We start from the raw sequence: 23,169 nt of genomic DNA on the forward strand, positions 1-23,169 counted from the left end.
TGGGACTCAACTGCTGAGGTCATTAGTCCCCTGGAACTTAGAACTAGTTAAACCTAACTAACCTAAGGACATCACAAACATCCATGCCCGAGGCAGGATTCGAACCTGCGACCGTAGCGGTCCTGCGGTTCCAGACTGCAGCGCCTTTAACCGCACGGCCACTTCGGCCGGCTCGAATTTTCTCCTCGTGATCATTACACGAGACGTATGTGGGGGGAAGTGATATGTTGTTTGACTGTTCCCGAAAAGTGCTCTCTCGAAATTTCAATAGTAAATCTCTCCGTGATGCATAAAGCCTCTCTTGTAACATCTGCCAATGGTGTTTGTTTAGCATCTCTACAACGCTCTCGCACCGTCTAAACGATCCCGTGACGAAACGCGCAGCTCTTCGTTGCACCTTCTCTATCTCTTCTATTATTCATATCTGGCAGGGATCCCATATAGATGAAAACTACTCAAGAATCGGTCGAACAAGCGCCTTATAAGCCTCTTCTTTCGTGAATGAGTTACATTTCCTTAAGATTCCTCCTATGAATCTGAGTCCGGCTTCTGCTTTTCCCACCATTTGTTTTATACGGTCATTCCACTGTAGTTCGCTCCGGATAGTTACTCTAGATATTTTACGATAGATACTGTTTCCAGTGGTTTGTCATCAACAGTGTAGCTGTACAGAACTGGATTTATTTCCCTATGTATGCGCAATATGTTACATTGATTTACGTTCAGGATCAACTATCAGAGCCTGCTCCATTCATCAATTCCCTGGAGGTCATTCTGCAATTAGTTACTGTCTACTGGCGCTGCTACTTTGTTATAGACAACCGCCTCATCTGCGAACTGCCTTGGAGAACATCCGACGCTTTCTACTGGATCATATATACAGGGTGGAGAAAAATTGTGTCACGAAATTTTAACCCTGGGTAGCTGATGCCAGTAGAAACCAAAATTACTAATGTTGGGTGGCTTGACAACTCACAATTTTTAAACTACGGAAACTTGGCACCACGAGCTCCGGTTGGCCGTGGGATTGCCCCGATCATGCGTTGTTCAGAGCATACGGCAACAGGGCAATCCCGTGGCCAATCGGAGCGCGTGGCGCCAAGTTTCCGTAGTTTAAAAATTATGCGTTGTTGACCTAAACAACATTTGTAATTTTAGTTCCTACTGGCATCAGCTATTCAGATCTAAAATTTCGTGACACAGTTTTATTCCACCCTGTATATATATTTTGCCAGCAGTAGCGGTCCTATCACTCTTCCTTGGAATGCACCGGAAATTACCTATACATCTGTCGATTTTGTTCCGTTAAGAGCGACGTGATGCGTTCTGTCTGCAAGGAAGTCTTGAATCCAGTCGCAGATCTGCTCCGGCACTCGATAAGTTTGTATTTTTTTCACTAAACGACAGTGCGGGATAGTGTGAAATGCCTTCCTGAAGCCAAGGAACTCGACATCAATCTCAGCGCTCTTGTTTACGGCACTGTGGATCTCATGGAGGAACAGAGCGAGCTGAGTTTCGCAGGATGTCTGTCTCCGAAATCAATGTTGATTTTTATAGAGGAGATTTTCATTCTCCAAGAACGTCATAATCCTTGAGCATAATCCATGTTTCATAATTCTACAACAGATTGACGTCAACGATATAGGGCTACAATTGTCCGCATCTGCTCTACGGTCCTTCTTAAAAACGGGAATGACCTGCGCTTACTTCCAGACGCTAGATATCCTTCGTTGCTCAAGCGATTTACGATGAATTGCTGCTAGACGGGGAGCAAATTTTTTACATAAACTTTGTAGAATCTTATAGGTATCTCATCTGGTCCTGACGCCATTTTGCACTACAAAGTTATTGTAGTTGATTTTCTATTCCTCAAGCGGCTATCTCAATATCTGTCATTTTGACGTTCAACCACTATTGAAAGGAGAGACCGTGTTACTATCTTCCGCTGTGAAACAATTTTCGAAAGCAGAATTCAGTATTTCGGCTTCCTCTCTGTCATCTTCCGTTTCTATCCCAGTATGGTCACTCAGCGAATGAATATACACTACTGGCCATTAAAATTGCTACACCACGAAGATGACGTGCTACAGACGCGAAATTTAACCGGCGTGAAGAAGATGCTGTGATATGCAAATGGTTAGCTTTTCAGAGCATTCACACAAGGTTGGCGCCGGTGGCGACACCTGCAAAGTGCTGACATGAGGAAAGTTGCCAACCGATTTCTCATACACAAACAGCAGTTGACCGGCGTTGCCTGGTGAAACGTTGTTGTGGCGCCTCGTGTAAGGAGGAGAAATGTGTATCATCACGTTTCCGACTTTGATAAAGGTCGGATTGTAGCCTATCGCGATTGCGGTTTATCGTATCGCGACATGGCTGCTCGCGTTGGTCGAGATCCAGTGACTGTTAGCAGAATATGGAATCGGTGGGTTCAGGAGGGAAATACGGAACGTCGTGCTGGATGGATCCCAACGGCCTCGTATCACTAGCAGTCGAGATGATAGGTTTCTCATCCGCATGGCTGTAACGGATCGTGCAGCCACGTCTCGATCCCTGAGTCAACAGATGGGGACGTTTGCAAGACAACAACCATCTGCACGAACAGTTCGACGACGTTTGCAGCAGCATGGACTACCAGCTCGGAGAAAATGGCTGCGGTTACCCTTGACGCTGCATCACAGACAGGAGCGCTTGCGATGGTGTACTCAACGACGAAACTGGGTGCACGAATGGCAAAACGTCATTTTTTCGGATGAATCCGGGTTCTGTTTACAGCATCATGATGGTCGCATCCGTGTTTGGCGACATTGCGGTGAACGCACATTGGAAGCGTGTATTCGTCATCACCATACTGGCGTATCACCCGGCGTGATGGTATGGCGTGCCATTGGTTACACGTCTCGGTCACCTCTTGTTCGCATTGACGGCAGTTTGAACAGTGAGCGTTACATTTCAGATGTGTTATGATCCGTGGCTCTACCCTTCATTCGATCCCTGCGAAACCCTACATTTCAGCAGGATAATTCCCGACCGCATGTTGCAGGTCCTGTACGGGCCTTTCTGGATACAGAAAATGTTCGACTGCTGCCCTGGCCAGCACATTCTCCAGATCTCTCACCAACTGAAAACGTCTGGTCAATGGTGGCCGAGCAACTGGCTCGGCACAATACGCCAGTGACTACTCTTGATGAACTGTGGTATCGTGTTGAAGCTGCATGGGTAGCTGTACCTGTACGCGCCATCGAAGCTCTGTTTGACTCAATGCCCAGGCGTATCAAGGCCGTTATGACGGCCAGAGGTGGCTGTTCTGGGTACTGATTTCTCAGGATCTATGCACGCAAACTGCGTGAAAATGTAATCACATGTCAGTTCTAGTATAATATATGTGTCCAATGAATACCCGTTTATCATCTGCATTTCTTCTTGGTGCAGCAATTTTAATGGCCGGTAGTGTATGAGTTTGGTTCATATACTGATTTTTACATACTTACTGATTTTACCCTGTTAGGGTTTGTACTCAGATCGGTTGACAAAGTTTTACTTTCAAAGTCATTGCTTCTCTAATTGCTCTCCTTACGCTCATTTTTGCTTCGTTTGGCTTTTGTTTGTCGGCTAGGTTTTTGCTTCTCATGAATGTGAGGTGAAGTTCTCTTTGTTTACGTAGTAGTTTTCTAAACGCCTATTACATCATGGTTAGTCTTTCCTATCCACCGTACTCGGAACATATTTTTCTAGGTCATATTGCACGATTCCTTTAATTTTTTTCCATTTGTTTTCCACATCTTCATCCGCATCACAGAAAATTGTTGGTGACAGGTCAGATACTCAGAAAGTTGTATCCTGTCACTCTTGCTAAGCAAAAATATCTTCCTGCCTTTCTTAACACTCTTTGTCAGATCCGTTGTCATAGATGCTATCAGAGTCGTATGATCACTGATACCTTCCTCTGCGTTAACTGATTCTGTTAGTTCGGGTATGTTTGTTGCCAGGAGGTCTAAGAGGTTACCCTCAGAACTGATTTTCTAACTATATGCTCAATGTACTTTTCGGACATCCAGAACAACGTCGCAGAATCCCTCTCTCTGGCTTCAGTTTTGATAGCGTGACACTACCAGTCTATACCTGGAAAGTTGAAATCACCCCTTATTATAATAGCGTGATCAGGAAAATTACTAACACTATACTGCAAGTACTGTTTGCAGCGGTCTATCACTAGAGCTCCTGACCGAGGTGGTCTATAAAAGCATCCGATTACCATTTTTGACCGATCTTTGATACTTAACTTCATTCAGATTAATTCACGATCGGAATCCGTGATAACGCTGCTAAATTTTATCGAATTCTTTACTGCAATAAATACGCCGCCACCATTGGCGACTAACCTATCCTTACGGTAAATATTAAAATCTGAACTTAGGATTTCGTTGTCATTAACGTCCTGTTTCAACCAACTTCCTGTTCCTAATGCTATCTGTGTACGCTCCCGGTAGCTGAGTTGTCAGCGCGACAGACTGTCAATCCTAAATGGCGTCAAATCGAAAGACTTAACCCGGCGAACGGTCTACCCGACGGGAGGCCCCAGTCACACGACATTTTCATTTATTTTAGTGCTATATGTGCCTTATAACCTTCAGCAAGCGATACAATTTAGGTACCTTTCCTTGGATGATCCTGCAGTTAACTAAAATCATATTCACCTTTTCCATCTCTGATCTGCGACGACGAACGTTCTCTGAGGAAATTGCGGCTAATTTATCAGGCAAATAGTCTTTGATCCCAAGGGAGGGTTTCTTCGCCTAAAGAAGCCCCATGTGCATGCCACACGTATTCTGCTATCCTAGTAGCTGCTTAGTACGTGTAGTGCACGCCTGTCCTATTAAGGGGAATCCTGCTATTCTGTGCCTGATAGAGGTGGCCGAGAAATTCACATGCGATACCGTCGCAGAGTCGATGGAGCCTCTGGTATGGAGATTTCTAAAATAATTGTGGGAAGTGGGAACAAAACGACTGTTCATGTTGGAGTGTAGAATGTATGAGACTGGTGACGTACTATCTGACTTTCGGAAAAATTTGATCCACACAATTCCGAAGACTGCAAGAGCTGATAAGTACGAGAATTATGGCACAATCAATTTAACAGCTCATGCATCTAAGTTTCTGATAAGAATAATATAAGAATGAATGTAAAAGAAAACTGAGGATGTATTAGATGACGATCAGTTTGGTTTTAGCAAAGGCAAACGGACCAGAGAGGCAATTCTGACTTTGTCGTTGATGATGGAAGCATGACTAAAGAAAAATCAAGACACGTTCATAGGATTTATCGACCTGGGAAAGCGTTCGACAACGTACAATAGTGCAAGATGTTCTAAATTCTGTGAAAAATAAGGGTAAGCTATAGGGAGATGGTTCAAATGGCTCTGAGCACTATGGGACTTAACTTCTGAAGTCATCAGTCCCCTAGAACTTAGAACTACTTAAACCTAACTAACCTAAGGACATCACACACATCCATGCCCGAGGCAGGATTCGAACCTGCGACCGTAGGGGTCGCGCGGGTCCAGACTGTAGCGCCTAGAACCGCTCGGCCACTCCGGCCGGCCTATAGGGAGAGGCAAGAGAGAATAATGAGAGTGGACGACTAAGAACGAAGTGCTCGAATTAAAAAGGGTGTAAGCCAGGGATGTAGTCTTTCGCCCCTACTGTTCAATATGCACATCGAAGCAATGATGGAAATAAAAGAAAGTTTCAGGAATGGAATTAAAATTCAATGTGAAAGGATATCAATGATACAATTCTCAAATATCATTGCTATCCGAGTGAAAAATTAGAAGAATTACATGATCAGCTGAATGGAATGAACGGTCTATGTGTACAGAATTTGGATTGAGAGTAATCGAAGGAAGACGAAAGTAATGAGAAGTAGCAGAAACGAGAACAGCGAGAAATTTAACATCAATATTGATAGTCACGAAGTAGATGAAGTTAAGAAATTCTACTACCAAGACAGCAAAATAACCAATGACAGATGGAGCGAGGAGGACATCAAAGCAGACTATCACTGGCAACAAAGTCATTCGTGGCCAAGAGAAGTCTACTAGTATTGAATATAGGCCTTAATTTAAGGAAGATATTTCTGAGAATGTACGTTTGGAGCATAGCATTGTGAGCTAGTGAAACAAGGACTGTGGGAAAAGCAGAACTGAAGAGAATCGAAGCATTTGAGATGTGGTGTTACAGACGAATGTTTGAAATTAGGTGGACTGATAAGGTAAGGAATGATAGGAGGTTCTACAAAGAATCGGAGAGGAAAGGAATATGTGGAAAACACTGACACGGCCAGGATGATAGGACATAGGTTAAGACATCAGGGAATGACTTCCATGGTACTAGAGGGAGCTGTAGAGGGCAAAAATTGTAGAGCAAGACAGAGATTGGAATACGTCAAGCAAATATTTGAGGATGTAGGTTGCAAGTGCTACTGTGAGATGAAGAGGTTGGCACAGAAGAGGAATCCGTGGCGGGCTGCATCAAAACAGGCAGAAGAGTGATGACCTCGTGCGATTGGCGGTGTAACACCGTGACCACTTACCCACGATGCCGTTCTTGTTTTAGCCTGCTCTTTATTCCACTTCTCGTTCTTGGACCGTTCATTGTTGCTATTTTTCTTTTTTTTTACAGCTCAGTACACATTCTTCCTGTTTTCATGCTTGATCTCTGTTCAGTTTTTGACGGGCTGTCCACTGTGTCATCTTGGCACTAAATCTGAAGGGGCTGCGATGGGGAGTTTCCCTTGTTAGTTGTCTGCGTTCCCCCCCCCCCCCCCCCCCTCACAATAAGTCTCTCACGCCCCTCCAGGGGTGACCGACCTCCCTCCCTCGAATACCCCATGCTGGTTGAGAGCAAGAAAGTTTCACTGCCAGCACTTCAAAAATGGTTCAAATGGCTCGAAGCAATATGGGACTTAACATCTGAGGCCATCAGTCCCATAGACTTAGAACTACTTAAACCTAACCAACCTAAGGACATCACACACATCCATGACCGAGGCAGGATTCGAACCTGCGACCGAAGCAGCAGCGCTGTTCCAGACTGAAGCGCCTAGAGCCGCTCGGCCACAACGGCCGGCTGCCAGTACTTGACCAACAATGTGAGAAGATGGTGTGGCGTCACTTTCCTAATCACAAGATATTGCTTAAATATGTCAGACTTCTCCATTGTGACTTATGAAGAGAAATGGTCCAAATGGTTCTGAGCACTATGGGACTTATCATCTGTGGTCATCAGTCCCCTAGAACTTAGAACTACTTAAACCCAACTAACCTAAGGACATCACACGCATCCATGCCCGAGGCAGGATTCGAACGTGCGACCGTAGCAGTCACGCGGTTCCAGACTGAAGCGCCTAGAACCGTTCGGGCACCACGCCGGCTATGAACAGAGGGCACGTGACACTGTTGATGTAGATCCAACCATCAGTTGGGAACGCTAAGCTCAGCGGCACAATTGGTGCTAACTGAGAAGAGCAGAGTATGTGTCAACTCCAGGTTTCCCAAAATCCTTTCCACCCTCTATTACTACACGCTTATACAACATAGCACTACAAGTTCAAGCACTCCTCACAGGTGTCCGCACATCAGAGAAACACTCTTGACCTTCGTAACAGGTCACATCGGCAAATCACCTCCAGTGGCACATTGCCCAGGGCGGCAGTGTGAGAACACCACGCCCGCAGCCAACGGTCATTCCTTGAGTACAGCAGCGATAACTACAATACAAAAGAAACAAAGGTGTGGATATGGGCGTGAATGGTTTCATTTTAAAGGCAGGGAAGATAACGAATAATCGAGAAAATTTCAGTCTCATTCGCCATGTTGCAAGAATAGAAGATAGACGTTGACTATGTAACGCTACGCATTCGCGGATGAAACATGTAAAGCGATCTATTGCCAAAAGCGTGTAGTTTAGAGGTGCGGTATCCGCCGCTATCAAGTGGCCCACACTTTCAAATACGCGCGCCGCCAGTTATCGTCGCCACGTTTCCTACAGCACGAGAGCACTGACACGGACGATTATGCCAATGTCAATGAGATGCAATCGGCGGGTGCGTTGAGCCCATTTTCTATGTTTGCCAGTTGAATAACATTTACAGTCCCTGTATTGGTGAGTGACAGATTTATGAATATTTTGTATCTGTATATATTTCTGTATTCAAATCAACTGTTAGTAACTGGCGCTGCTACTTCAGCAACAAAGTCATGTGATATTTTTACAATTTGATATTAGCTGTAGAGTAAATTAATATATCTGAATTCTCTGTTCGTGAACGGCTTCAGCGTCCACTAAAGAACCACACAGCATGCAAAGAAAGACATAATAAGAGCGTGGCTGCTCACCTAGGTCCCAGCACGGCTGCTGCTCGTCTTCGCCGTTGTCGCAGTCCTCCTGCAGGTCACACACGTGGTCATAGTCGATGCAGCGACCGTCTTCTTCACACTGGAACGCGTGTACGCTCAAGCACGTCGTCTCCGCCTCCTCTGCATCCAAAAACAACGTTGAATAATATAGTAACACCGTTAGCTTATTATTCTTCGAGCAGCTTTCACACAAAATGTCTGACAGGCAGCAGAGCAAAATTTTATATCTAAAGACAGGCGAAATACCCTCAGACTTCAAGAAGAATATAATAATTCCAATCCCCAAGAAAGCAGGTGTTGGCAGATGTGAAAATTACCGAACTATCACTTTAATAGGTCACAGCTGCAAAATACTAACGCGAATTATTTACAGACGAATGGAAAAACTGGTAGAAGCCGACCTCGGGGAAGATCAGTTTAGATTCCGTAGAAATGTTGGAACACGTGAAGTAATACTGACCCTACGACTTATCTTAGAAGAAAGATTAAGGAAAGGCAAACCTACGTTTCTAGCATTTGTAGACTTAGAGAAAGCTTTTGACAATGTTGATTGGAATAGTCTCTTTCAAATTCTGAAGGTGGCAGGGGTAAAATACAGGGAGCAATAGGCTATTTACAATTTGTACAGAAAGCAGATGGCAGTTATAAGGATCGAGGGCCATGAAAGGGAAGTAGTGGTTGGGAAGGGAGTGAGATAGGGTTGTAGCCTATCCCCGATGTTATTCAATCTGTATATTGAGCAAGCAATAAAGGAAACGAAAGAAAAGTTCGGAGTAGGTATTAAAATCCACGGAGAAGAAATAAAAACTTGGAGGTTTGCCGATGACATTGTAATTCTGTCAAAGACAGCAAGGGACTTGGAAGAGCATTGAACGGAATGGACAGTGTCTTGAAAGGAGGGTATAAGCTGAACATCAACAAAAGCAAAACGAGGATAATGGAATGTAGTCGAATTAAATCTGGTGATGCTGAGGGAATTAGATTAGGAAATGAGACACTTAAAGTAGTAAAGGAGTTTTGCTATTTGGGGAGCAAAATAACTGATGATGGTCGAAGTAGAGAGGATATAAAATGTAGACTGGCAATGGCAAGGAAAGCGTTTCTGAAGAAGAAAAATTTGTTAACATCGAGTACAGATTTAAATGTCAGGAAGTCGTTTCTGAACGTATTTGTATGGAGTGTAGCCATGTATGGAAGTGAAACGTGGTCGATAAATAGTTTAGACAGGAAGAGAATAGAATCTTTCGAAATGTGGTGCTACAGAAGAACGCTGAGATTAGATGGGTTGATCACATAACTAATGAGGAGGTATTGAATAGAATTGGGGAGAAGAGAAGTTTGTGGCACAGCTTGACTAGATGAAGGGACCGGTTGGTAGGACATGTTCTGAGACATCGAGGGATCACCAGTTTAGCATAGGAGGGTAGCGTGGAGGGTAAAAATCGTAGAGGGAGACCAAGAGATGAATACACTAAGGAGAATCAGAAGGATGTAGGTTGCAGTAGGTACTGGGAGATGTAGAAGCTTGCACAGGATAGAGTAGCTTGGAGAGCTGCATCAAACCAGTCTCAGGACTGAAGACCACAACAACAACAACAACAACAGTGCAATATCCGTTATTTAGTAGTGATAAGGTTAATATATTAATTCCGATTCAGTCTAACCCAAAGTCCTATTCAGTAATGGATAATTACTAATAATTTAGCCAAACTCACAAACATATCCTGAGGTGACAAAAGTCATGGGACAGCGATATGCACATATACAGATGGCGGTAGTATCGTGTACACAAAGTATAAAAGAGCAGTGCATTGTGCGGAGCTGTCATTTGTACTCAAGTGATTGATGTAAAAAGGTTTTCGACGTAATTATGGCCGCACGAAGGAACTTAACAGACCTGGAACGCGGAATGGTAGTTGGAGCTAGACATTCCGTTTCGGAAATAGATAGGGAATTCAATATTCTGAGATCCACTGTGTCAAGAATACACCGAGAATAATAAATTTTAGGCATTGCTTCTCACCACGGACAACTCAGTGGCCGACGGCCTTCATTTAACGACCGAGAGCAGCGGCGTTTGCGTAGAGTTGTCAGTGCTAACAAACAAGCAGCAATGCGTGAAATAACCGCAGAAATCAGTTTGGGACTTACGACGAACGTATCCGTTACGACACAGCGGCGAAATATGGCGTTAATGGGCTATGGCAGCAGATGACCGGCGCTAACAGTACGACATCGCCTGCAGCGCCTCTCCTGGGTTCGTGAGCATATCGACTGGATCCTAGACAACTGGAAAACCTTCCCCTGGTCAGTGGAGTCTTCATTTCAGTTGGTAAGACTGATGGTAAGCTTCGAGGGTTGTTCAGAGCTCACGAAGCCATTGACTCGAGTTGTCAACAAGGCACTGTGTAAGCTGATGGTGGCTCCGTAATGGTATGGGCTGTGCTTACTTGTTAGTCCATGCCACGTCCAGTTTCTGCGCTACACCGGGCGAAAGGAGGTCCTACACGATAGTAACATGTATCCCATGAGTTTTTTATCTCAGTGTATGTTATTGTAAGGTACATTTTGTGTTTTCCTTTCCGGTGCAAAAACTATTAAGTTTTGTGGTTGATCTACATACAGTTGACTTTTGTGGAACACAATTATTTTAAATTCACTCCGTAACACTGGAATGTTAGCCCTTGTTTTTTTTTGACAGTCATAGTGGACTCTAAATCTTACCGGAAATTAGATCAAATTGAAGCTGAACTGCAACTTAGAATACATGAGTGGAATTCGTTGTATGAAAACTGACTTGCCTTTTTCTTTTACCTTTAACGCAGTGGATGGAGAAAAATATTGAAACAAAACACGATATATTACCACGCATGAGACGATGTAAGAAAAGCGATAGCATTCATAAAAGCTTAGAGTCATATCCGAACGGATAAATATAGATCCTACATGGTCTCCAAGAGTATCTTGTACCAATCGCCCATCAAAACAGGTAAGGGAAGTAGCGATCTCGCACTCTTCTCGCCAAAGTGGACCGCAAAGGTTCAATTATAGTGAGATCTAGTGACTCTGAAGCCCAGGCAAGGATGCGACATTTCATCCTCGTGCTCACAAAACCAGTCCTGAAAAATGTGAGCTGTGTGAACTGGGCCCCTGCCATCTTGAAATTCAACATCGTCATTGGGAAAGAAACATTGTACCTTGGATAGATCTGATCATCCAAGATAGTTACACAATCCTTGGCAGTAAAGCGACCTTGCTGTTTAACCATGCGGTCCATGGAATACCACAATGTGGCTGTCCAAATCCTCAGCGAATCCTCGCCATGTTTCACTTTTGGTAGCAAGAAGCCTGCGTCAGAGACTTGGGGTGGCGTACAGCAATTGGAAAGTGTGAGAGAAGACTTACCTGATTAAATGACTTAACTTCCTTTGCTCCATAGTTCAGGTATTATGGTTCGGTTCAACGTTTTACTTTTACGGGCATTTGCATTACTGATGTGTAGTTATGGAATTCTAGTTCTACCTCCAATCCCAGTTTATGGAGCTCCCTTCGAACTCTCTTCCTCTTAAGTTCGACACAATCCTCTTCAATGTCCGTTCGTCACGTTCACTCAATCCACACTTTCGTCCGTGTTGTGACTTAGGGAACCACGTTTTTCGCTTTCGCTGTATGCGGTATAAATCTTCGATACGGTGCTTCTTGAAACACCAAACTCTTTGGCTGCCTTGGTGACGGAAGCACGTACAATACGAGCACCAACAATTTTCCCAAGTTCGAATTCAGTTAGTTTCCACATAACGCATTGAACACTGTTCTGACCAAGACTGACACTTGCAACGTGTTGAGGACATTACACAGGTGCCTCCCATTCCATTCCCCACTTACTTGTTGTTCGTCCACGTAGACTGGGATACACCTGGTAACCTTTGCCCCTTGCCCGGTCCCTTCTATTCCATACACTGAAATATATCCACTTTATTTTACCTAATCTTCTATCGTGCCATTTAACGGCACTTACAATTCTTGACTGCTCGATCTCGTATACATTGTAGTCGTAAGCCGGATGCAACAACTTTCTTTCCCCTTCCTTGTACTTTTTCTTTGTGGGTCATCAGTCTTCTGACTAGTTTGATGCGACCCGCCGCGAATTCCTCTCCTGTGTCCACCTCTTCATCTCAAGTACCTCTTGCGGCCTACGTCCTCAATTGTTTGGTGGATCTATTCCAATCTATGTGTTCCTCTACAATTTTTGCCCTCTACAACTCCCTCTAGTACCGTGGAAGTCATTCTCTGATGCCTGAACAGATGTCTTTTCTCCTTGTCGTTGTTTTCCACATATTCCTATTCTCTCTTATTCCGTACAGAACCTCCTCATTCCTTACCTTATCAGTCTACTTAATTTTCAACGTTCTCCTGTAGCACCGCATGTCAAATGCTTCGATTCTCTTCTGTTCTGGTTCTCCCACATTCCATGTTTCACTACCATACAATGTTGTGCTCCAGATGTACATTCTCAGAAATTTCTTCGTCAAATTAAGGTCTATGTGATTGGTTATTTTGCTGCCTAGGTAGTAGAATTCCTTAACTTCATCTAAGTCATGACCATCAAGCCAGGTGTTAAGTTTCTCGCTGTTCTCATTTCTGCTACTTCTCATTAATTTCGTCTTTCTTCGTTTTACTCTCAGTCTACATCCTGTACTCATTAGACTGTTCATACCATTCAGAATATAATGTAATTCTTCTTCTCTTTCACTCAGGATAGCAATGTTATTAGTGAATCGTATCACTGATATCCTTTGACCTTGAATTTTAATTCCACTCCTGAGTCTTTCTCCGATTTCCATCACTGCTTCTTCGATTTACAGACTGAACAGTATTGGGGATAAACTACATCCCTGTCTTACACCCTTTTTAGTACTAGCGCTTCGTTATTAGTCGTCCATTCTTATTATTCCCACCTGTCTCTTGTACATATTGTATAATACCCGTCTCTCCGTATAGCTTAACCCTATTTTTCTAAGAATTTCGATCATCTTGCACGATTTTACATTCTCGAACGCTTTTTCCAGCTCGACGAATCCTATGAACGTGATTTTTAGTCTTGCTTCCACTGTCAACATCAACGTCAGAATTGTCTCTCTGGTACCTTTACGTTTTCTAAAGCCAAACTGATCGTCATCTAGCACATCCTGACTTTTTTTATTCTTCCTTATATTATACTTGTCAGCAACTTTGATGGATTGTGCGGTAATTCTCGCACTTGTCAGCTCTTGCCATCTTCGGAATTGTGTGGATGACGCTTTTCCGAAAGTCAGATGGTACGTCGCCAGACTCATGCGTTCTACACACCAACGTGAATAGTCGTTTTGTTGCCACTTCCCCCAATGATTTTAAAAATTATGATGGAATGTTATCTATACCTTCTGCCTTATTTGATATTAAGTCCTCTAATGCTCTCTCAAATTCTGATTCTAATACTGGATCCTCTGTCTCATCTAAATCGGCTCTCGTTTCTTTTTCTTGTTGAATCCACGGACCCAACCAACCAACCAACTCGCGCACGCGCGCCCTGACCGTGACATCGCTGGCCACAGTTCCTGTCGCGGCCGTCGGCGTCTCAGGGCGTTACCGCCGACGGAAGAGGTCGCGCCATTGCTAAGCTCGGGTCCGCAGCGCCCTCTGCCTTTTGCATATAAGGAGGAGCGCTGGCCCCGAGACGGACAGTCTATTGTTGATTGTCTATTGCTAGCCTTTCGTGGAGTTTATAGCGGAGCCATTGCAGTGTGATATTTTCTATTGTATTCGACTAGGCTCAGTACACGGATTACTCTCGGATATTACTTGGACTTGTATTGCTGGTGCACGTTTCGTCAGAAATAAAGATAAGTTATCTCTTCATTCTAGCTGGCGCAATTCTTGTCATTAATTATTTTTCGGCCAACAGACATAGCTTCATCCTGGTCACTATCCACGCTTTATACAATTTGCGGTGGCTGCCCCAAAAGTACCGCCGAGGACCTTGGGTTTGGGAGCCGTCACAAAACTTCTATTATATCAGACAAATCGTCCCCCTCATAGAAGCCTTAATGTACTCATTCCACCTATCCGCGCTATCCTCTGCATTTAATAGTGGAATTCCCGTTGCACTCTTAATGTTACCACCATTTCTTTTAATGTCACCGAAGGTTCTTTTGACTTTCCTGTATGCTGACTCTGACCTTCCGACAATCATTTCTTTTTCGATTTCTTCACATTTTTCATGCAGCCAATTCGTCTTAGCTTCTCTGCGTTTTCTATTTATTTCATTCCTCAGCGACTTGTATTTATGTATTCCTGATTGTGCTGCCTTCTTTTATTGACCAGCTGAAGTATTCTTTTGTTATCCATGGTCTCATTGCAGTTACCGTCTTTGTAGCCATGTTTTTCTTTCCAACTTCTGTTTCTGCCCTTTTTAGAGATGTCCATTCCTCTTCAACTGTACTGCCTACTGAGCTATTCCTTACTGCTGTATCTATAGCTTTAGAGAACTTCAAGCATGTCTCGTCATCCCTTAGTACTTCTGTATCCCAATTTTTCCGTATTGATTCTTCATGACTAACCTGTTGAATTTCAGCCTTCTCTTCATCACAACTACATTGTGATCTGAGTCTATACCCGCTCCGGGATACGCCTTACAGTTCAGTATCTGTTTTCTGACTCTTAGTCTGACTGTGATGTAATCTAGCTGAATTCTTCCCGTATCATCCGGCCTTTTCCAAGTATACCTCCTCCTCTTGTGATTCATGAACAGAGTATTCGCTATTAATAGCTGAAATTTATTACAGAACTCAATTAGTCTTAACGAATCCTACTCCTGTTATGCCATTTTCTGCTGCTTTTGATATTCCCTATACTCATCTGACCAGAAATCCTTGTCTTCTTTCCATTTCACTTCACTGATTCCTACTGTATCTAGATTCAGCCTTTGCATTTCCCTTTTGAGATTTTCTATCTTCCTTACCATATTCAAGCTTCTGAAATTCCATAACCCGACTCTTAGAACGTTATTTTTTTCGTCGATTATTCAGTCTTTTTCTCATCGTCACCTGCCCCTTAGCAGTCCCATCCCAGAGATCTAAATTGGGGACTATTCCGGAACCTTTTGCCTCATGTCCTGTGGATACACGCTATGTGTTTTTAATGCAGTGGTTTCCATTGCCTTCTGGATCCTCATGCCGTTGACTATTGCTGATTCTTCCCCCTTTAGAGGCAGTTTCCCACCCCCAGGACAAGAGAGTGCCCTGAACCTCTGTCCGCTGCTTCGCCATCTCTGACAAGGCCGTTGGCAGAATGAGGGTGACTTCTTATGCCAGAAGTCTTCGGCCGCCAATGCTGATTATTAATCAAAATTTAAGCGGTGGCGGAGGACGTTTTGATTACTTATCAAAGACGCTATCCCTGTACCACGGGTGCAGCACGTGTACATGTCTTTCTCGGATTTCTTACATGTTTGATAGAGCTGGCTGCTCCCGTTTGCAGCTCTCTTTCGTCGTATTTTTCGTCCTTTTCCTTTATACATTTTGCTTTTGAATGTGGCGGGTGACTATAATGGAAAATTGGAATATTGGGAAACTGATTTTACACTTTGGTAGTTCCGTTGTCAGTGTTTGATTCTTACTCTGTTCAATCCGATTTCGCTGGTAAGTTCGATGAGTCGGTGTTCAATCGTTGTATGTTGTCTATTTCATATATGCGCTGTTTGGCGTATCTGAGCTTGCTGCTGTAGATTCTTCTTTTTGTGCTACATGATCTTATCCAGACAGATGCAGCGCATTAGAAAAGTGGTGTAGTGGAGGTTTTGTATGAATGTGCTAATGTTTCATTTCAAGAGATGTTTAATCGTCCTCTAATTAGTCTTAAGAGTCTTAGTTGTCACACAGAAAACTAATACAAACTCAATTTTTCAATGATGCTTCACAAAATTTGTGAAAATTATCCAGACAAAACAAAACAAAAAAGAGAAGAAGACGCACCACGAAGAAATACTCGAATTAGACGGAAATCGGTAGATGCCATGACAAACATATGATTACAATTTTAAAAAAAAGTGATTAATTCAAGAGGAAGAGCTTCACAAATTGAGCAAGTCAATAATGCATTGGTCCACCTCTGTCCCTACTCAAGATGTTATTCGGCTGAGCATTGATTAACAGAGTTTATGGATGTCTTCCTGAGGGCTATAGTGCAAAATTATGTTCTATTAGCGTCATAGATCGTCAAAATCCCGAGGTGGTTGATGGGCTCTGCCCATAATGCGCCGACCGTTCTCAGTTGGGGAGAGGTCCGGCGACTCTGCTGGCCCAAGTGGGGTCTCGGAAGCACGAACACGAGCAATAGAAACTCTCGCAGTGTGCAGGGGTGGGGGGATAATCTCTGAAAAATAAGCCCAGAAGGTTTTCCCACGAAGGGGCAACGAAACGGATCGTAAAATGAGCGTACCGCTCTGCTGTAAGGGTGCCGCAGATGACAACAAATGGGGTGCTGCTATGAAAAGAAATGGCACCCAGACCATCATTCCTGGTTGTCGAGCCGTATGACGGATGACACTCAGGTTAGTAGTCCACCGTCGACAGGGGACTCTTCAGACACGTGTTCGCTGGTTATCGGGCTCAGTTCGAAGTGGAACTCATCATTTAAGCAATTCTACTCCAGTCAGTAAGATTCCAGGCCGAAGAATGAAATAGATGAGGAGCAAGAAACACGTTCAGCTTCTCACCGAAAGAGAATAAACAGATTGAAAGAAAAGTTAAAGATGTGCAACGAGAAGTAATTAGAGAAGAGGATCGAGTCTGACCTCAGCCAGCATACATAGAGAAATTACTGAAAAAACAAAACGACGAAGTAAACTAGGTAGAGTTACAATGAGTGAATGATAGCGATCACAACTGCATGATTACTTATCAAATATTAGGAATGTTCTCGAATACTATGGAAAGTTCTCGGTGTTCTATAAAAGCCTGCATAAGTGATTGTAGAGCACTTGATTTCAAGGCATTGCGAATATTTAACTGGATATAAAAGTAGTTAAGAGAATTTTTTAGCATTCGTGAATATTTTTGAGCGTGAAATACAAATATTTCTTATGATTTTTTGAGTGACCCTTTTTACGAAGATCTTGAATGTTCTCGAGCGATCTGGGGTGTTCTCAGGCAATAAACGAAAATGAAGACCTAGTGTAGCTAGTAATAATAATAATAATGATAATAATAATAATATAAGGCCACCGTATTTGGTATGAACAATTGCAGCATAATCGCACCTATGAAAGAATGCGACATCTATAAGTATTTGGGTCTCCATCAAGAAAGACGTCTGTTGCATGAAACCATAAAACAAAGCATCACGACTACATACATCAGCAGAGTTCCCTCAAGTCTGAAATCTAAACTAAATGGAAAAAAAACCTTCAAGTCATTAACATGTAAAGAGTTTCAGTGCTAACTTACGCTTTTGGCATCAATAACTTAACAAAAACAGACCTGGAAGTAATACGGAGGAAAACATAGGCAATTATTGCGAAGTATGGCATCCATAATTCTAAAAAAGCTGTAGAAATGCTGCCTATCTCACATGAGGAAAGAGGTAGGAAGCTAACAGGTATTGAGCAGCTGTACGAAGGGCAATTTAGGAATCTGAAGCAGTATTTTGACAACAACTACTCATCAATCCATAAAGCAACAGTAGACGCAAATATTAATTACACAACACTCAATCTGGTAGAAACATCCAGTACAGTCCCAAGGTCAAAGACATAAATAATAATAAGAGATAATAATAGGATGTTTTAAAAACTCCACGAGAAACATCCGAATGACCTCAGGTAGGATAACATTGATTTAAAAATATCGAACAAGTGGTTAACATGCGCAAGTTTACAGGCACAAACTGAAGAATTTCTGATAGCGATCGAGGATCTACCGGAAGTATAGCTTGACAGAGTGAGGAATAGGTGATAGCTACAGGAAGTGTGATGGTCGAAAGGAGACTGTACCACACGTTATATTCGGGTGTAAAAACCTATCACCCAAGGGATACTTGGAAAGCCATGTTGAGGCTGTCACAATAATCCATCTTAAGCTGGAACAGCAGTATCAATTAAGGAAAGACACAATTTACTGGAATCATAAGATAACAACCGATAAAATAATCCATTATAACAAACCTGATGTAAGTGATCAATAAAAATGACAACCCTCTCTAGGGAGCCTATATAACCATATTTTCTTTTATTATTTTGTTTTATTCACTATATTTGTGTGGAGCTCACCATCAATGAAGCATAATACACTACTGGCCATTAAAATTGCTACACCAAGAAGAAATGCAGATGATAACGGGTATTAGTTGGACAAATATATTATACTAGAACTGACATGTGATTACATTCTCACGATATTTGGGTGCATAGATCCTGAGAAATCAGTACCCAGAACAACCACCTTTGGCCGTAATAACGGCCTTGATACGCATGGGCATTGAGTCAAACAGAGCTTGGATGGCGTGTACAGGTACAGCTACCCATGCAGCTTCAACACGATACCACAGTTCATCAAGAGTAATGACTGGCGTATTGTGACGAGCCAGTTGCTCGGTCACCATTGACCAGACTTTTTCAATTGGCGAGAAATCTGGAGAATGTGCTGGCCATGGCAGCAGTCCAAAGTTTTTCTGTATCGAAAAAAAGGCCCGTACAGGACCTACAACATGCGGTCGGGCATTATGCTTCTGAAATGTAGGGTTTCGCAGGGTTCGAATGAAGGGTAGAGCCAAGGGTCGTAACACATCTGAAATGTAACGTCCACTGTTCAAAGTGCCATCAATGCGAACAAGAGGTAACCGAGATGTGTAACCAATGGCACCCCATACCATCACGCCGGGTGATACGCCAGTATTGTGATGACGAATGCACGCTTCCGATGTGCGTTCACAGCGATGTCACCAAACACGGATGCGACCATCATGATGCTGTAAACAGAACCTGGATTCATCCGAAAAAATGACGTTTTGCCATTCGTGCACCCAGGTTCGTCGTTGGGTACACCATCGCAGGCGCTCCTGTCTGTGATGCAGCGTCAAGGATAACCGTAGCCATGGTCTCCGAGCTGATAGTCCATGCTGCTGCAAACGTCGTCGAACTGTTCGTGCAGATGTTTGTTGTCTTGCAAACGTCCCCATCTGTTGACTCAGGGATTGAGACGTGGCTGCACGATCCGTTACAGCCATGCAAATAAGATGCCTGTCATATTGACTGCTAGTGATACGAGGCCGTTGGGATCCAGCACGGCGTTCCATATTACCCTCCTGAACCCACCGATTCCATATTCTGCTAACAGTCATTGGATCTCGACCAACGCGCAATGTCGCGATACGATAAACTGCAATCGCTGTAGGCTACAATCCGACCTTTATCAAAGTCGGAAACGTGATGGTACACATTTCTCCTCCTTACACGAGGCATCACAACAACGTTTCACCAGTCAACGCCGGTCAACTGCTGTTTGCGTATGGGAAATCGGTTGGAAACTTTCCTCGTGTCAGCACGTTGTAGGTGTCGCCACAGGCGCCAACCGTGTGTGAATGCGCTGAAAAGGTAGTCATTTGCATATCACAGCATCTTCTTCCTGTCGGTTAAATTTCGCGTTCGTAGCACGTCATCTTCGTGGTGTAGCAATTTTAATGGTCAGTAGTGTATTAATAAATAAGACTTTTTGGCAGCGTTATTAGTTCACCCTCCCTCCGCATGGAGGAATATCTTTGTGACTCGAGCCGTCCTCACTTGGCTGTGAACAAGGAGGTTAGGCTGTGAACGATAGTATTGTATGCAAGCAAGCTTTCTGTGCGTTCCGTTGTTAGTAATAAATACGTGTTAATCTTACTCCCTAGTATTCAGCTTCATTCCGCAGGCCTCCCGCACAGGTATCTCTACATATCTATCAGCAATTGTCGATCAGTTTAAATTGTATATCTGTCTGAACCAAGGATCTGAACATAACGCATTTTAATGTATCTGTAAGCATATTTACTACAAGGGAGCCTGTTGTCGACCATCGAAACTGAACAATCGAGCGATACTATCCGTCATGACGAGATGCTAATTGTTGAATTGATCCATAAAGATACGGATCAAATGTTTTAATTAATATGTGCTTCTTATCAGTGCGAACTACAGAAAAACAGTGATTAATATAGCGTGAACTGTGATCTGATGCTGCTCTTATATTCAACGATGTACGAAGATAGTTTCCGCGTATGCAATGGACGCAAATCAGTGAATGAACAATGCGTGTGCACGGTATCAGATCTGAACATTTAGAGGATCGAGCCTTGATGTGAATTAGCCTTGAACTGTATCGTATCTCTTACTGAACTGAAATTGCTTCGCGGTGCCACAGAGTGATACACTGTGTAGAGAAATACAGGCTTACTCTGTAAGTACGTCAGTACTGCGTATTTATAATTGGATACTTAACTTTAGAAAGGTGCTAAATCCCGAATTCATAAAAAATGTGATAAGAGGTTTGAAAGATGCAGGATACCGGACCGGACGATTACGTGTGAAAAGTGCTATGTCCACCGAGAGTTCCAAGTGGTTACATTTTCCACCACAAGATGGCAATTGTGCTAAGTTGCCTGCTGATTTCATAAGATTTCATGTGGTATTCAGTTGTGTTTGTTTCATTTTGTTGCATATCGATTGATATGCTTCAGCCTCACATGTGAGATGAGAGTATCGCTGGTAGGGGCGGAAATGAAATCGCGTCATGCATTCTGAAAATGTTAACTACTGGGATAACAATGAAGATGGTTCAAATGGCTCTGAGCACTATGGGACTTAACATCTGAGGTCATCAGTCCCCTAGAACTTAGAACTATTTAAACCTTTTCGAACCTAAGGACATCACACACATCCATGCCGGAGGCAGGTTTCGAACCTGCGACCGTAGCAGCAGCGCGGTTCCGGACTGAAGCGCCTAGAACCGCATGGCCACAGCGGCCGGCAACAACGAAGAAAAACCTTATTGTTTGGAGTGACAACCGTGCTGAACAAAACAAGAATTGAAAGATGGTATTTCTGTTTCTTTTCCTGGTGGCAAATGAGTTGTTCACGTGAATAGAAAAACAGTTTCTTGTTAGTGCCAGAGCTTCTTCCCCTGTGACTCTGAGTTTGCCTTGATAGAGAAAAGGAAGTCGGTGACGAAGGCATTTGTACCCAGCGACCTAAGCAAAATGGTCGAAGGAGCAAAGGTTGTTAGACGAGGTACTCTCTACAAAGAAGCTGAACATTTCAAAAGATGTCAGCTTCACATATGATTCAACAGATGCAACACATGTAGCAATAAGAGAATGTTACATTGACATGGAAAGGATCCGTAAGGTGAATGTGCTCAAAAAAATGAAACATGCTTGAAACATTCAATGTGCTAACTTTGAATCTATTTCCTCAACCCATTCAATTACATATGAAAAGAAGAAAGCCTTAAAGTCTGTGATACCTTACCTGGAAAAGAATGACCACAATGAATATTATATGCAGATCTGTGGAGTGTGACTAACAACGTAGCACCTAGAATAATTTGATGGTACTTAGCACCTTTCATAAATGTTTCTGTTTGAACTGCCTTCAGCATCAAACAATTCCAACTGTGTTATTGTGTCATATTAGTGGTGGATCTAATATATGATAAGATACTCCCATTTGTAACATGGAAAAGTTTGAGGAGTAAATAATTAAAACACTGCACTACAGACAGTTTGTTTGTAATAACTTCAGTTCATGAGTCTATCACTTTGCACCTTCCTACAATTAAGTGACCAGTTGTGTACGTCCTGGAACTGCAAGCCCACGACAGCAAGCTCACGCCAACAGGTGACACAGCACAGGACTCTTCTCATTACTTGCCACAGTAGTTACAACGGATCTGGAGGCATTATTTTGAACACAGAATCGGTAAATATTAGTCGACCACAATATTGTTGCACCTGGGAGTGAGGACATTACGGTCGGGGTATCGTGAGATTTTATTGTGACATTTGACAAGGGCACAGTGGACCAGTTTATAATATATGGAAAACCGACCTGACAGCATTCACAGTGCGATGCGTTTTCCATAGACACCTCTGTACTTGTTTACGGTAACGTCCCTGTGTGTTCCTGGTGACGCCTAAAGAAGGCCAAGGGCTATAATATCATGGTCCGGTACGTCCGCAGCTCGTGATCGTGCGGTAGCGTTCTCGCTTCCCGCGCCCGGGTTCCCGGGTTCGATTCCCGGCGGGGTCAGGGATTTTCTCTGCCTCGTGATGACTGGATGTTGTGTGCTGTCCTTAGGATAGTTAGGTTTAAGTAGTTCTAAGTTCTAGGGGACTGATGACCATAGATGTTAAGTCCCATAGTGCTCAAAGCCATTTGAACCAACCATGGTCCGGTACTACCATCATTGCACGTCATCGTCGTCACATTATCCCGGAATCCTGCAGTGACGTGAGGTGCAGCCATGGCAGTGACTGTTAGAAAACAAACTGCTAAACAAGATCAGGCTCTCAATTGCAAAGGTCATTTATAATGATATACCAGTATACTGTACAATTAAGGTAAGGACGACCAATTGGCCACTGCACAACATGATCAAACTCTTACGGGAATCGGCGAAACGCCGCAAGTAATGAGGATAACGGGAAAGGGCCACTACATTAGTAGTATGCGGGTAAGTGTAGA

General features: G+C 43.3%; 1 protein-coding gene across 3 annotated transcripts in view; it reads right to left on the bottom strand.

Annotated features, from left to right (window-relative positions):
• The window catches only part of LOC124607668 (leukocyte tyrosine kinase receptor), a 915,076-nt gene that overhangs the window by 516,813 nt on the left and 375,094 nt on the right, over positions 1-23,169 (bottom strand). For all 3 annotated transcript variants that reach the window (XM_047139925.1, XM_047139923.1, XM_047139924.1), the window contains exon 4: positions 8,397-8,537. In XM_047139925.1, the coding sequence (XP_046995881.1) occupies positions 8,397-8,537 (141 nt within the window). The remainder of the gene's footprint in view (positions 1-8,396; positions 8,538-23,169) is intronic.

This window comes from Schistocerca americana, chromosome 1 (genome assembly GCF_021461395.2).
Source record: "Schistocerca americana isolate TAMUIC-IGC-003095 chromosome 1, iqSchAmer2.1, whole genome shotgun sequence".
In the NCBI taxonomy this organism is placed as follows: domain Eukaryota; kingdom Metazoa; phylum Arthropoda; class Insecta; order Orthoptera; family Acrididae; genus Schistocerca; species Schistocerca americana.